The sequence below is a fragment of the Penicillium lagena genome (assembly GCF_028827675.1).
Source record: "Penicillium lagena strain IBT 129212 chromosome Unknown utg000002l_segment0_segment0, whole genome shotgun sequence".
Taxonomy (NCBI): Eukaryota; Fungi; Ascomycota; class Eurotiomycetes; order Eurotiales; family Aspergillaceae; genus Penicillium; species Penicillium lagena.
The window spans coordinates 2,264,895-2,280,287 of record NW_026623223.1 but is presented as its reverse complement, the minus strand read 5'-3'; the positions used below and the strand labels follow the sequence as shown (position 1 = coordinate 2,280,287).

Here is a 15,393-nt window from a genome sequence, read left to right as displayed (position 1 = left end):
GAAAATAATGTGATGGCCAATTCTATCATTCCGCATGTGTGAAGATTAGGTCAAAGGATGACATTAGCATAGTATCTTCAAGGAAGTCAGATGGCGAATCTCCCGGGACGGGTGGCAGAGGAGGAATGTCGGGTAGGAGGAATTCACTGGGACCAATTGTCGTGTCCAGCATAGACGATCTGTCGGTCTCGGAGAGTGTGGGCGGCGTGTTTGGTGCACAGTGTGTGTAGGGAACAGGGGGAGCATAGAAATTTTGCGACAGCCTGCGCCGCTTTGGTTGCTTTTCAGGACATCGTGAATCCTGCCCATTGTTATGCGATATGAGGCTTTGTGGTGTTCTCGTTAGGTCCGCTTCAGGGGCATTGTTCACTAGGTCTCTGCGTCGATAAGTGGTGTCGTCGGCGGGCATTGGTAGACAGTGGTGCACACTGTTGCTGTGGCTGGTACCAGTTCTGCGCAGCGAACTGTGATTCGTTCCGCTGTCTCCCGATGGCTTTAAATGACTTTCCTGTCCATATCTGTCGAACACTCTATGGAACAGCTCGTGCTTGCTGAGATGGATCTGCGTCCGACACATATCTTCTTCGGTGAGCTTTTGATATCTCTTGATCTCTGGCCACTGAACTTTGATGTTTCGTAAGATGTCGCAGCCTCTCTGGACATCTGGCCAGGCATTGTTGGTGTAGCCTGTATTCTTTACCAAGCGCATGCAGTGTAAGAGAACTTTGGTACTAATATAGACCGCCCGGCACTGCTGGATCACAAAGTGGCAGGCAGGCACAGTTGCCATCACTTGCGGGGTGACCCTGATGCAGCTTGATGCGGCCTCAGCGCAGCGTAGAAACACTTCAGGCTCCTCAATTTTGAGTTTTTCAATAAATGTGCGGTAAAGGAGAACAAGTCCAATATAGTAGGACGACTCTGCAACGTTCTGTAATGCAAGCGGTCGGGCCGTGCCATGGGGCCCTTGCATTCTAGGCAGGACCCGCTTAGTGTAGTACCTCTCGAGCTCGATATCGTACTTCTTCATGTTTGACCGCAGCGTATCATTATCCCCAAGCTCGGTATTCTGGGATGGATGGCATCTGCGAATCCACCGCACGGACTTGTAAATACGGCCAAAGATGATATGAAACTCGGCAATGACTGGGAACCAAGGATCGATCTTGTCTTCCGATCTCCAAGTCGACTGTCTCTGCCCATCATATGGATCTATGTTGCTTTCGGCATTATCGATCGCCAGGGGCTTGAGGAGCACTGTCGACAGGGAGCGGTCCAGAATATATAAACACCACCAAAGGTTGCCATGTAAGCTGCTGGTCGCGTTGACTTCCGCCGCCGCATCCACACCATTATCAAGATCCAATGCTTGATATAGCCGGATCGCATGGCCCACTCTGATCCAAGCGTCGTTCACTTTGCCACACTCGGTGAGATAGAGAGTCACAAGGCCCTGGGCAACGACGAAATTGGTGGCTGACGTTGCGTCCTGCCCAGATGGCGGTTCCGGGTATTTGGGAATCGCATGAGAGTATAGCAGATTTCCAAGGTCCACATGTTTGTAAGCTTTTAGGCCATGTTGGTCAAAGATAGCGTGTTCTGCTGGAAGCAAAAAGGATGCCACGGCGAGCAGCGCATATAAGAGCAGCAAGAATTCGTCATCTTCGCTGACACGGCTGCTTTGGCGAGCCGATAACCAGTGATCATATTGTGGCTGGAAATCACATTGGCTGATAATGGGGAATATGGGATAGATAGAGCGGTAGAAAAGGTCGATCAGGAGCCGCAGAAGTGGCTCCGGCAATTGGGTCACGTCGATTGCAGGTGGCTCTAGGTGCTGCGGCTGCACAGCCACGTCTTCCACGTGCTGGGTCTCAGGGTCTTCGTCGAGACCGTCTCCCGCATGGTCGAGAAGAGAACAAGGACCACGATTACCATTATGGCTATCAGACACGGTCGCGGCCATCAGACGAGGTGCAGATGGAAGCATTACCCTTCTGCTGTCTTGATCTTCCTGGCCTACTTGGACATCTTGGCCGGCTTGGCTGGCTGATGGCTGTGCTTGTGAGTGCTCATGTAATCTCTTTTCCATCACTTGGATCTGGCTCTCGAGTTTCATGAGATATCTGGAGCGGCGTTTAGCGGTCTTGTTTCCGATAGGGGCCGGAGAGAGGCCAGTCAACATCAGAGGGGGCAACTCACCGCTGATCCACCATCCTCATGTTGTTGGACGGCTCAACGTAGACGCACTCGGCCTGGTTGCGAGTGCAGCTCTCGCACGGATGCTCGCCGTCACACTTTACTTTCTTCCGGCGACATGCCTGACAGGCACGCCAAACCCGCTGACGCTCGTACATTGCGGTGAGCGTGCTGCGGACTTTCGTTGTTACTATTAGACTCCGGAGTCTGAGGGGAAAGAGTTGGGGAGTAACATGTTTCCGCAATGGTGGAGCCCGGAAGAGCGCACGGCATTCTGGGGAGATATCGGGACCAATCAAGTTTGAGATATCTCTCCCTGTGTGGGGCCTCCACGTTGAGCTTTTTGGAGTTGTGATGATACTCTCCTGTAGCAGTGTATATGGTTGTACAGTGACGTTAAAAATTCCGTACCCCTTTTCAGGGCAGAACAAAATAACATAGATAAGGCAGCTACAGGTTTAAATCTAATACCGGATAACAGAACAATACCAGGGAGATAGGTGCTTTAAATGTATTGGCCGACATACACTAACCGTTCGTTTGCTTTATTACATCAGTATCTTATTCATAAGTCAGAGACCTCCTATATTTGTATGATATGTGGGTTGGCCATAACGTTATCTTGTGCTCCTGCTCTTTTAAAGCAAAATATTTGATACTAAACTATGTAATCCCGTAGAAATAATGAGATACTTTTCGGTAAAGTCTATTGCTAATACAGCCTCCGGGTACAAAGGCCCTCGGAGCGTGCCGATGAATTCGTTCCGGCCGAGGTCGGTCAGATCACTCTCCGGAGGAATGACTCTGAGTGCAAAATTCTATATAGGATTAGTATGAGCCCACATGAACAAGCCTGGATTTATGGGTGAATAATCCTCACAGATTAAGAATACCATAATAATACCCGGAAGATTGAGATAAGACACATCGCCATGATCTCCAAGGCCACCGGCCGTCAACATGCGGCACCAGCAAATATCCGTGATGCCTTCTCCCGAGCCATGTCCGCTATGTATACAACTGAGGTCCCTCTATACGGAACACTGTTGGCCCTTGTTTCTCATGTCAACAAGACGACCCTTGAACAAGATCCTACACTACGCCGGCACTTGGAAGCCACAGACGACCTAGTCCGTATCGACCTGGAACGACATGGTGCCATCAGAGTTGGTACCCCGGCAGAACTTCATTCAGTGCGGCGCGTGCTTCACGCAATGGACATGCATCCTACTGGGTATTACGACCTGGCCGCTGCGGGAGTACCCGTGCATGCAACCTGTTTCCGCCCTCACAGCGCATCGGAGCTATCCAAGAATCCATTTCGTTTGTTTGTTTCGATGTTGCAGCCGCACCTGATCGCAAATGAAAATCTCCGAGCCATTGCTATGGAGACTCTTGGTTGTCGACAGATCTTCTCACAACGCATGTACGAGCTCCTAGACATCTACGAGCGCCATGGTGGCCTTACAGACGCCGAGGCTGAGGAGTTTGTGAGGGAAGCGAGGAATAGCTTCCGATGGCATGCTACTGCTGCTGTTCCTCAAGATGTCTATCTTCGGCTTTTGCGCGAAAATTCTGTCTTAGCTGATATTGTTGCTTTTCGGTCACCTCACATCAACCACCTCACTCCCCGTACCTTGGACATCGATGCGGTACAGTCCGACATGCTAGACCGGAATATCCCGCTTAAGGAATACGTCGAAGGTCCGCCAAAAAGGAAGTGCCCAATTCTCCTGCGTCAAACCAGCTTTAAAGCCATTGAGGAGCCGATTGGATTTCCAAGAGACACTAAGGGCAACCCGACAGACTCGTCTAATGCCGTGCCTGGGTATCATACAGCCAGATTTGGGGAGATAGAGCAGCGAGGTGTAGCCTTAACAGTCAAGGGGCGTCAGATGTATGACTCGATGTTACAATCGGCATTGCAGGATGGCATCACAGCTCTGAATGCAGACGCATATTCTCTGAAATTCGCCGAATTCCCCGATTCATGGGAGCAGCTACGTGCCGAGGGCCTGGCGTGGTTTCAATACCGTGTTGATTTGGACAAACTACAGTTGGCAAAGACTCTGAAATCCGATGATCTCGAGGATTTGATTGAATCCGGGTATGTGGTGTACGAGCCCATAGTCTACGAGGATTTCCTCCCCATCAGCGCAGCAGGCATCTTCCAGAGTAATCTTGTCAATCCTAGGGCGACCAACGGCGGGTCACCGAGATCGGTTTCTTGCAGTAGCAAACGAGAGTTTGAGCTCGCCCTGGGCGTGGAAACTATGGATGAGATGGTCCTATACAAAAGAATCCAGGACGATAGTCTGGCGAAATGTCGACAGTGTGTTCGAGACTTTGGACTGGGAACACATGTAATATGAGAGAAGTCGAGCTGGTGAAATAGATCCTTCCTACTAGTTTTATTTAGAGCTTGTACATTGTTTCTTTACATATGAGCCTATACATATGATAGCATAGAGTCTTGTCTGCACAACTGGAGCTTGAATTCTGAGATGTTGTGAGACTTAACAGAGTCGGTCGCTCTTCCGAGAGATACATTCTACGTAGCAGTGTATTGGACACAAAATTTCTTGTTTGCAATCACTAATAGTTAAGTTTGGATCTTGATGAGCAGTTTTCCAGTTGTCTTCTGGGTCGTAAGGTCATCCTGCGCCTGCGCCACCTCCTTCAAGCTATATTCACCACCAAACTCCGGCCGCACGGCTCCGGATCCCACCAAGTCTAGCAGCTGCCGCGATCGCAGGACAAATTCATCCCTTTCTGTGATATAGTTTGCCAGTGTCGGTCGCACAAGTTTGACATTTTTCTTGCTCAAATCCAGGACTCGGAAACTGGACACTGCGCCACTGCTGTTGCCATACGAAACCAGAGTCCCCTTTCTCCTCGTGCATGCTAGGTCTTGAGCGAAGGTAGCCTCTCCAACGCCACTGAGAACGGCATGGCAGCCCTTCGTGCTCGTTATTCGCATGACCTCCTTTTGCACATCGTTGTTCTTGTAGAGAATAACATGATCGCATCCGTGCTTCATCGCAATATCTGCCTTTTTTGGCGTCGATACTGTACCGATCACAGTGGCGCCGAGGTGTTTGCACATTTGCACGAGCATGCCACCTGTGCCTCCAGCCGCCGCTTGGATAAGAATCGTCTGCCCTGGCTCTACCTTGTGGGCATCTTGAACGATCGTCCATGCCGTCATGCCCTGGAGCATGATCGCGGCTCCTTGTTTCGTCAACACGGATGGAGGCAATACCATGACGCTCTCTGATGGCGCAGAGACGTACTCTGCTGTGGTACCCTGGGTGAAGACCGCCACTCGCTGACCAACCTGGAGGCCATATGACGGAGGCACATTGGAACCAATTTTGACAATAGTACCAGCGCCTTCTCGGCCGACCTGCAGGGGCAGATTCACTGGGTATAGGCCACTGCGCTGGTAGGTATCGACAAAGTTTACCCCAGCATAATTGACTTTCACCAGGACGTCCGTATCATTCATGGATGGGAGAGGATGCTGGGTCTCAAGGCGGAGGACAGAGGAGTCGCCATGCTTGTCAATGACGACCGCTTTCATGAATTGTGGGAATGTGTCCATTGTCCTAAGATGATAGTATGTGTGGTCGCTGTTTTGGTGATTCGAAATTCGAATTCGAGTATACAGTTTCTATTTCCGGATAAGGCGCTAGCTAAACTTGATATGGTACTAATTTCTCTGCTCCCCGTCGGATGAACAAATAACTTCGGAGCTGCTTCCAGCCTCGGAAACAGCCATTCGGAGATTCAAAGAGATTACCACATATAGATTAGATAGTAATGGAAGGGTAACCGGAAAGATCCGTGAGTGGCTCATTTCATAAAGAACGGATCCACTGAGGGGCCAGGATCGCCGGATTGCTCCGTGATTGGCCACGCTACAAGAAGCTTATTTGCATTCTACCTAGAGCTAGATACACTCGTAACTATTCCGCCGGTGGTTTTAATCGCATCCAGTACCTACTACGTACCTGATGAGACAGCCATATCAAGATTTAACCCATAAAATAAACAAACTAAAATACCATAGGTACATAAGTTCAGAATGTGTGAGGGACGGTGTCGTCAGTTTCCGGTGCTACTTGAATCCAATAACAAAAACATAATACATCTCATACCCACCTGACCACGGAGAACTCCATTATGCCGTATCCTCAAAGATTCCCCGCACCGGCTTTCCATGCCATTGGCTACCCTTCCACTGAAGTAAAATGGTGGGCATTACTGTTATGCCGAGAATTGTGGCCACTGGAACGGCCGTGCTGCGGTAAAAACCAAGAGATTCGAGCATCTGGGGAAACCTAATACAATCAACGTTAACCACACATCACATATTAATTCCCAGAAATCTGTCGCGACTCACCAGAAAGGGCCAGTAAAGCCCCATATTTGACGAACGAATGTAATGAAGACCCCGATTCCTGAAGCTTGTTCCGGGTGACAGTCCACAGCGTAAGTAATGATAACTGTGGTCACAATCTGGTTCCCTGCTGCTGCAATACCCATGCCGACTATAGGCGTAACATTCCACTCGTCTCCAGCTCGGCCAACTTGTACGAGAAAGACGACCACGCCGCATATCACCAAAAGGTGGCCGAGATAGCTAATCCAAAGACGGTATTCGGGATCTGGAGCCCTGCCCTTCCTCTTAGCCATGTACATCCACTTGTCCGACATAAAGCCGCCGATTTGCTCCCCAAGAATAGTGCCGATGAGAAAAGGGATGTTCTGTAATCCAACTTGCTGCGCATTCAGACCGAAATTCTCCGGGAAGAGTTGCGGGATCTCCAGTTGCGTAAAAACAACAGCCCAAAGAAAGCTCATGGCATGCGTTGCTGCGGGAATAGCAATACAGACGCGAGTCACAAGCGTCAAGGGCCAAACAAAGTCAAACCAAGTCAGAGGCGTTGGGTCGATACGTCGAAAGCTAAAGTAACTTTGAAGTTTGCTTATCGGTTTGGACGGTTTGGACTCAGTCACATATCTCGTCTCAGAGCCAAACAAGAAATGCGCAACCAACTGGACACTGTTGGCCTATGAAGACAGTTAGCCTGGACGCACAGCTTCTGGGAAGAAGCACACCAAACTGACCATAGCAAGGGACCAATAGATCCACCTGTAGCCGACGCGAATAACGGCAGGCCCAAATACCAGAGGCGCAACTGGAATACCGAGAGTGACCATCGTTGCCCAAACACCCATGCATTGGGCTCTGTGCTTTTTGAAGAAGAGCTCGTGCACAACGCCACTGCCGAGAGAGACTGGAGAGCAGATGAAAAAGGAGGTGATAGCTCGACAGAGGGCCATTGTCGCGAACGTAGGACTGACTGCGCAGCCCACATTCCCAATTACACTGCAGGCCAACGAAAGCAAAAATACAGGACGACGCCCCCAGGTCTGAGATAATGGTTTCCATACCAAAGGGCCCGCTCCTAAGATTGCAATGAATAGGGACAGGAGATAACTTGCACGCTGGACGCTGACTTTCAAATCTTCTGCGATCGGGACGAATGCGCAGGCGATGGCCGCGGCGACAAACATACCCATCATTGCATGCAGGGCAACCAAGCCGAGATTCAAAATTTTCTGCTGAGCCCTTAGCCTTTATCCTGGATTGGGTTTGTAGAAACCCTACTAACCTTGCGCATTGGCCAGTTGAGAGGGTCGTCGTCATCCATCTGTGGAACCGGGTCCAATTCAAGTGTACCGTGGCGCTCAAGAAGATACTGGCGGTGTTCATCCGAGAGAGAACTGCTCGCACTCTGAAAAGAAAGGTCAGACCTCCTTTTGTGAAACTGTCACAGGAAGTAGAGGTGAACTTACAGCAGCCTCGACAGTCTCATTCTCATATTTCGGCATGGTAGGGGAACCTTCGCCATTCGAAAGGTCAGGCATCTTGTGTCAGAGGCTTTTACTCTTAACGGCCGTGATTCTGGGCGAGTTTGGCAGAAGGGGGGAGCCACAAGCTTATTTATGAACAAATGTAGGTAACCCTCGGCACTTTACTGCGAAAGATTAGGATTCGTCGGTTTAATTAGATAGAGTGTGTATCTCAGGGGTTGGTATTAGTATGTAACTCAGTGATACCGGGGCTGGGGCTCGAAGCCTCGGGTCGAGGGGTGAGTGGTCAAGACTAGTGATGTGGTGCCCGTGGCGTAATCGCACATTAGGATGCACGGAATGTCCGCTCGTTATCGAGTTATCTATCTCATGGATAAGCCAAATACGAGCGCCGCGTGGATGGGGCACCTATATGAACGGGCAGGAATGTACTCCGTATACTTAGGTGACGGTGAATTACTTGAAACAGTCACCCTCGGAAATTACAGCTCAGGCTACTGCGCAGCGGATGAGTGCCGCTACACTGACAAGCAATATTCGGGGTAGTAAATAACCTGGCACAAGCGAACACTACATGGGGGGGGGGGGGGGGCGGAACAGCTGATTGTCGAAAATGTATAATAACGCAGCTTCAGGTCTGTGTGAGAACATTCCGCGGCATATTAACCAAGAGTTTCCATCGGCACTATCCACATTTGAGTGCAAGTTGGCGGTGGGAACCCAGGTCGCCCAGATGTGCCAACGGGCAACTCGTACCGCGAGCCCTCGGTTTGAACTCCGAAGCTTTCCAGGGCAATGCATAGATTTCTGGTTATCGGTTTACAAGGTAACCTCTGACCCGCACGACTGTCAGTAGTGAAGTTGGCACGTCTCTGCTATAGTCATGGTAATCGTGGGAGGGGTGTGTTGGTTGCACTGACTCGTCGCGTGTTCTGAACTACACACATCATTCTATCGATCGCTTGTCAACTTGAAGTCGACCTCCGATATCAAAATCAATTGGGTATATACCTCACTTCATGTTTATATATTAAACTCCCAGTTTTTCATGTTTTTCTCTGTATTCTTCTCTCAGTTCAGCCTTATACCGCACCTCATCCAGCCAGCCGGGTTATTGTCATATTCACCCCGCAGGATCATCAAGTTAGAAAGCCCGCGCTAAGGCGTTGGCAGAAACGGGTAATCATGTGTGCATTGGTCAAGCCGATTTCGAGAATGGCTGTAGCGTTCTGCTGAGTCATAAATTTTATTATCTCCTGGGTCGTCGCCACAGCCCACCTCACATCTTCCGACTTGTCTCTGACATCACACCACATTATGCAGATGGAGTCGGAGCCTGCGGTGTGAGAATGATGCTAGAAAAATCATGCTGGACATGCCGGAGCCGGCATGTTCAATGCGACCAGTCCCCAGCTCCATGCGCGAAATGTCGAAAGGCCGGTCTCGAGTGTTTCAAGAAACGGCCAGTTCGATGGGTTAAGGGTGTGGCTATTCGAGGAAAGATGCAAGGCCATATGTATGAGGATATTTCAGAAGATATCGGGGCTGCAGTGCCGAAAAAAACATATCGCGTTCGATTTCAATCACCTGTTGTGAGAGCGAGCAACCCGGGGCTCAATGGTACGATATTGAAAAAGTTCATCATCTTCATTCTTTTTGGAACATTTTGCCGGTTCATTATTTTATGCCAATTGTAACATAATATAGGTGTTCCCACAGAGGATTCCTCCGCTTTGCCGATTTCACTACAAGACCCATCACTTTCGAGCCTGGATGAAGCGTCCAAATATTACTTGGATTATTGCAAGTTCACGTGCATGGTGAAAACCCTTTCAAGTATTAACAACCCATTTAGATAACAAGCGTCTATGTGGCAATTTTGTTGTCTACGACACCAACGAAAACCCACTCAGGAACTTGATTACATTCGCGTTGAATGACTCAATTTTGCAGAAGGCCGTTCTTGCTCTTGCGGCGCGTCACCTTGCGAACACAGGACAATCATTTCAACAAGACAAGACCCCAATGTCTTCTGAAGTCACTAAATTCAACCGCGATGCACTTCTTTTCAAACATCAGGTGATACAGGGACTTTCAAGGGTCCTAAGTGATTCAAATGAATCCCAAAAGGACACAAGAGTGGCCAGCATTTTCCTTCTGATATTGCTGGATCTTCTCGAATCGGGGAGCGCTGGATGGCAAGCTCACCTCAATGGTGCCAAGACCTTGATGGCTTCAAGTTTCGATCGGTCGCCACTGACAGTATCTGCCGGTGCTGACCGAGGATCTTCCCCAAGGCTACGAGAGATTCGGGACTTTGTGACCCAACAAATTAACCTGTAGGTATTCGACCGTCTAAACAATTCCACGGCGCTGATTTGGCTCCGACCAGGGTTGAAACACTAGGTTCCTTATTCTTACGTTCTAACTCAACGTCCCACGAGATCACCTTCGACCAAAAGCAACTTACCAGAGAGTCCATCGATTATTCATTTCTTCCTTGCCCGGGTTTCATCTTGAAAGCTATACGTTGTATCTCTGCAGAAAGAGACAGCATCACGAGATCTGATTTACTCTACGAGACGGTGATAGAAGCTCATATTCGCTCCACCACCGCCTTACTTGACCTGGTTGAGCACTTCGATTGTGACAGGTGGGTGTCAAATCTCCGACAGCCGAGGCACTCCCAGCAAGATGCAAATTCCCTTTGCATTGTTTCTCGAGTGTATCAAATCGGTGCTCTGCTTTACGGTAGAAGATTGATTGCTGCCCTCAAAAGGGTAACCACGTCACAAGATACTTTACTATCCGAATTATTAGATCTTCTTAATGCGTTAAGGAGCAACAAAGCATTATTGAAGTGTGTCCTTTGGCCCATCTTTGTTGCTGGCTTGGAATGCCGGACGTTGGCGCAAAGGAACTTCTTCATTGCTCGTCTTGAGGAATTCTGGATGACTACAAATTGTTTGAATGTGATAAATGCGACAAAGATTTTGCAAGAATATTGGCAACAGGATGATCGAGAGGACTGGGTTTTTGATGTTGACCGCTTTGGCTGTGCCTGGCTTTTAATATAGCATCTCGGACTTTATTACCATTATAAGGTTACTTTTTAATAATGACAAGCACGTAGCTACTAAAACTTTGTTCTCCAAGCCCATCCCTTGCATATACCCCGAGAAACAGCAAATGCAACGGCAGAAGCAAGATAAAGAGCACCCCCAAAAATAATCAATCCATAGTACGCCCCATTGTTGTGTTGTTGGATCGCGCCTGCGATGGGTATAGCGATGAAAGTGCCCAAGCTGACAAGTGTCCAAGTAGTTCCGACTCTCTTTCCGTAGTCCTGTATTTCGCAAACTTGAGAAATGCACACCGGGGCAATGCTTATAGCAGCTCCAGAAAAGAAACCAAACAGCACGGCATAGCTAATGAGAATTCCTAGACTGTCGGCATTGACAAGGTCCCCTGACAGCCATAGAATGAGAGTGAGTAGTGAGCACATCAAGCAATTCACTGTCATGACGTTAAATCGCCCCAATCGATCGGCGACCAATCCCGGTAGAAAGCGCCCGAAGATAGCCCCAACGTTAAGGAAAATGAGCACTGCATATGACATCTGATCACCAAAGCCAACAGAGAGTGCATAGGATGTGATGTATGTGATAGGAACAAAAACAGCAAATTCGACCAGAAAGACGCCTAGGGACGCAGATGCGTACTTGACATCCATGAGAGCCTTGAAATCCAGGAAAGCGGCTGCTTTCTTAGGAGGAAGTCTAGTCCGGACCGTAAGACATGCAATTGAGCAAAAGAATGCGCAAAGTAAGGCGATTATGCGAATAGACCATGCAAAGCCTATCCGCGGAGCTGTAAAAAGAATGATCAGAGGGAATACAGATCCTCCGATGCCCCCGGCTGTGCAAGCAACGCCTGTTGCCCAGCCGCGTTTATCATTGAACCAATGACCAACGGCAGCCACAGGGGGTGTGAAGAGGGTGCTCGCTGATATGCCGCCCAGTACACTGAAAGATAAGAAAATCTGATAATATTCTTGAAACAGTTAGCATTTTTCAGTGAAGCGTGCATGGTTCTGGTCGAGCATATCATGCTAGCGAAGGAATATAGCGAAGCATCGGAAACACACCTTGACTGAAACTCAAGAATACTAACGAAAGTACGATCCCAATTGAACCTGGAAGAATCACGTAGAGGGGCCCATGGGCATCAAGTATTGCGCCTAGAACTTGTTAGCCCGGGTTTAACCAGGGGTTCAAACAAATGCCTACCAAACTGAGCTCCTCCTACAAAAAGAAAAAAGGTATAGGCTCCAAATATCCAACCGACACTTGATTCCGAATAATCCTTCAGTTGATGCGTACTTGTCCATGCCTGCAGAGTTCCCAGGCTATTCAAAAGCCCCATCGAGGGAATCATCGCGCACCAGGCCCCTAGGACAACAGACCATGATTTCAATCCACCTTCAGGATATTGGTCTTTTTCTATCTCAATTCGGGGCAAGCTCTGTTGGGTCGAGGCAGGCTCATGAACAACCCCCATTTTCAGGATTAGCACGCGAACTTTGGCTTTCACAATGAAGGCAGATGCCTCGTTAATGTCTTCTCACCGTCTCATGTTTTAATAGATATCATGGAAATTCGATATTATAAATCGCTGGAAGAGAATTCATAAGTCGAAGTCTAGCCCGAGATCTAGCTCTTCCCGGCGGTACACGTTCCGAAAAGGGAAGTTGGGCAGAGTGGGTCCATGCACGTGGAGAAACTTAAAAAGGAGGGGCTCCACTTTTGAAGCCGGGGGATTGGTGAATCTGACAACGCAAAACTCCTATGGAACTGCACCATGAACATATACCAGATTTCTAGCCCGATTGGTAATGCCAGGTTTGTCAAGATTTGTCAAGATGGCGTATTTGAAATACAAAAGGCTCTTCTGAACTATCGTGTAAAAGTATTTAAATAGCTTCCTTCCCCCCGCCGGTCTCTCTTGAGATTAGCAACTTGCAAGTTCCATCTAATTTCATCACTTGGCTTGAATATCATTCAAATATGACTTCTCACAACGAAACAGTTTTCGGTTTCACACCTGTGCCTTCGTCCGCACAGGGGCTCCTGTCATCCGTGACACCATCTGGTCCTGCACCTTTCATCCCAGTTTCGGCTACACCTGTTCCAGACACGGCTCTCTCTCGGCGTATCGACGCATATGCAAAATCTCACCTCCCGGCTCCAACATACAACCACTCCCTCCGAGTTTACCACTTTGGGTTGGCGATCAAGTCGCACCTATTTCCCTCCTGGTCCTTCACCGATGAAACGTACTTTCTCACTTGTCTGCTACACGACATCGGAACCACAGAAGAGAACCTGAAGAGTACCAAATTGAGCTTTGAGTTTTATGGAGGCTTTTTGGCACTGGATGTTTTGCAGAAGCCCCTACCTTCAGCTCCAGAGGCAGCCGCTCCAAGAGACCAGGCGGAGAGCGTTGCCGAGGCTATCATTCGACACCAAGACTTATGTGAGACTGGAAAGATCACAGCGGTTGGGCAGCTGTTGCAGCTAGCAACTATCTTTGGTGAGTCGTATCTGCTCTGGACTGGTGAAACATGAAAGCTAATGAGAAATAGACAACACCGGTGCCTATTCGGAACATGTTCATCCATCAACCATTGAGGATGTCTCGGCCCATTTTCCGCGCATGAAGTGGAGCGGCTGCTTTGCTGCTACCATTCACAGGGAGAACGAGCTGAAGCCGTGGGCGCACACCACCACCTTGGGCGAAGAGGCTTTTCCAGAGAAGGTGCTTGGGAACAAATTGATGGCACCATTTGAATAGATTCTCTAGCGCAGGAAACCCAAGTCTCTTAGAAATTAAATCTTTCGCCTAAGAACTACCAAGTCCACGTGTCTTTTCCAGAATATCAGGTCTCTGCCCCTAACGATATAGGAGAATGGTAGTCTGATAGCCTCAGATACGGTTCATTTGAGATCTCATGGAGAAGAACTTTCTCGTATTGGCAGACGATTGTATCGAGATCCAAGGCGTGGGTGTGAAACAGGATGGAAGAATTCGAACGATATCTCAGCCGGTGCAAGCGGTAATAGAATGGAAGACTTGACAGGGCTGATGCAGTTAAATGGATCCAGGCGTCGATGAGTTGATATAGTAATGAAACCCAGTGTCTCATGCAAGTTGATGCTATAGCATATGGAGATTTGAAAAGAGAGTAGTGGAACCAGGGTCGAGCCCCCAACCATGGAAAGGGCCCAACTGTAACGGCAGCGCCACCCATGGCGACTACCTATTTCGGTGCCGTAAGCCATGGCCCCACCCAAATCAAACTTTAGGATCTGTAGATGATTGTAAATCTCTTTCCTTGGGTTACTCAATTATATATCCTCTCGTCTCAAATCACTTTTGTCGCTATACGGAATGGTTTGGAAAGTGGCTTAAATCCTGAGTCCCATCTAAAGCTTAAGTATTGCTTCCTCTCCTATCACGCGTAGGAGCCGCGCCAGCCCACGGATTTTCCGACTGGCTAGGTGCGGTGAGTCAGGACTAACCGGATCAACTGTTCTCCCATTTCTTCTGGTTGATTGTTTCTAATCTGGGATAAAGCCAAAGGCATGTGCGGTTAAAGGAACGGAAAAGCCAAGAAGTGGCAAAGGAAACCGTCTACCCAAGGTAGAACGAGCATTGATGTATATATCTGGACAAAATCCTGGGCTGCTTCCAGTCTAAGCTCCACATTATGTCTTATAGACCTGCCTCGTTATTAGATCCATCCGAGCCTCGTGGATCAAATACAGTATCAAGTCTGTTCAATACTGTACTTTTGACTGGAGATATATATACCAGCTACTATACAGCGGCACACAAGTCATTTGAATGAATTCCATTTGAATATTTAGGTATGGGCTCCCAAAGCAAAGCAGGCTATATACCGAATGCCCAAGCAAGGAACCAGCGCGTGCAAAACAAAAAAAAAATGAAAATGAAAAAGGAAAAGCCGGACTGTGAGTCGTCGGGGTATCTATATCTGACAGAGAAATGTGCAAATGAAACCAAAGGCAAACTCTCAAAACACCGAGACACAGAAACACAAATCAAGTCAGGTTCCAATGCCATCCCATCCATGGGAAATGAAGTCGGATGGCGGGGATGGAGGAAAAAAAATCACAGAGAACGCCAGTCACTTGAGTCATATACACACATTGATGTATGAGAAGAGGAAAAGGGGGGGGGGGGGGAGGGTAAAAGAGAAAGACAAGAGGAGAAGGACAGCAACGTATA

At 48.6% G+C, this 15,393-nt stretch overlaps 6 protein-coding genes across 6 annotated transcripts; 2 read left to right on the top strand and 4 right to left on the bottom strand.

Annotated features, from left to right (window-relative positions):
* Window positions 1-25: 25 nt before the first annotated feature.
* N7510_003684 (Transcription factor) lies at window positions 26-2,357 on the bottom strand (the record flags this gene model as incomplete). The annotated part of the gene is made up of 2 exons (XM_056975610.1): window positions 26-2,126; window positions 2,203-2,357. The coding sequence occupies 2 exons, from the start codon at window positions 2,355-2,357 to the stop codon at window positions 26-28; spliced, it is 2,256 nt and encodes a 751-aa protein (XP_056835566.1).
* Window positions 2,358-3,131: 774 nt separating this feature from the next.
* N7510_003683 (uncharacterized protein) lies at window positions 3,132-4,571 on the top strand (the record flags this gene model as incomplete). The annotated part of the gene is made up of 1 exon (XM_056975609.1): window positions 3,132-4,571. One exon carries the CDS (start codon window positions 3,132-3,134, stop codon window positions 4,569-4,571), a length of 1,440 nt encoding a protein of 479 aa, XP_056835565.1.
* Window positions 4,572-4,801: 230 nt separating this feature from the next.
* On the bottom strand, window positions 4,802-5,803 carry N7510_003682 (quinone oxidoreductase family protein; the record flags this gene model as incomplete). The annotated part of the gene is made up of 1 exon (XM_056975608.1): window positions 4,802-5,803. The coding sequence occupies one exon, from the start codon at window positions 5,801-5,803 to the stop codon at window positions 4,802-4,804; it is 1,002 nt and encodes a 333-aa protein (XP_056835564.1).
* A 579-nt stretch (window positions 5,804-6,382) lies between these two features.
* N7510_003681 (uncharacterized protein) lies at window positions 6,383-8,136 on the bottom strand (the record flags this gene model as incomplete). Its single annotated transcript, XM_056975607.1, has 5 exons — window positions 6,383-6,542; window positions 6,605-7,275; window positions 7,333-7,827; window positions 7,881-8,003; window positions 8,065-8,136. 5 exons carry the CDS (start codon window positions 8,134-8,136, stop codon window positions 6,383-6,385), a joined length of 1,521 nt encoding a protein of 506 aa, XP_056835563.1.
* A 3,082-nt stretch (window positions 8,137-11,218) lies between these two features.
* On the bottom strand, window positions 11,219-12,642 carry N7510_003680 (putative oxalate/formate antiporter; the record flags this gene model as incomplete). The annotated part of the gene is made up of 2 exons (XM_056975606.1): window positions 11,219-12,135; window positions 12,372-12,642. 2 exons carry the CDS (start codon window positions 12,640-12,642, stop codon window positions 11,219-11,221), a joined length of 1,188 nt encoding a protein of 395 aa, XP_056835562.1.
* Window positions 12,643-13,148: 506 nt separating this feature from the next.
* N7510_003679 (cyanamide hydratase) lies at window positions 13,149-13,935 on the top strand (the record flags this gene model as incomplete). The annotated part of the gene is made up of 2 exons (XM_056975605.1): window positions 13,149-13,674; window positions 13,727-13,935. 2 exons carry the CDS (start codon window positions 13,149-13,151, stop codon window positions 13,933-13,935), a joined length of 735 nt encoding a protein of 244 aa, XP_056835561.1.
* Window positions 13,936-15,393: the final 1,458 nt, after the last annotated feature.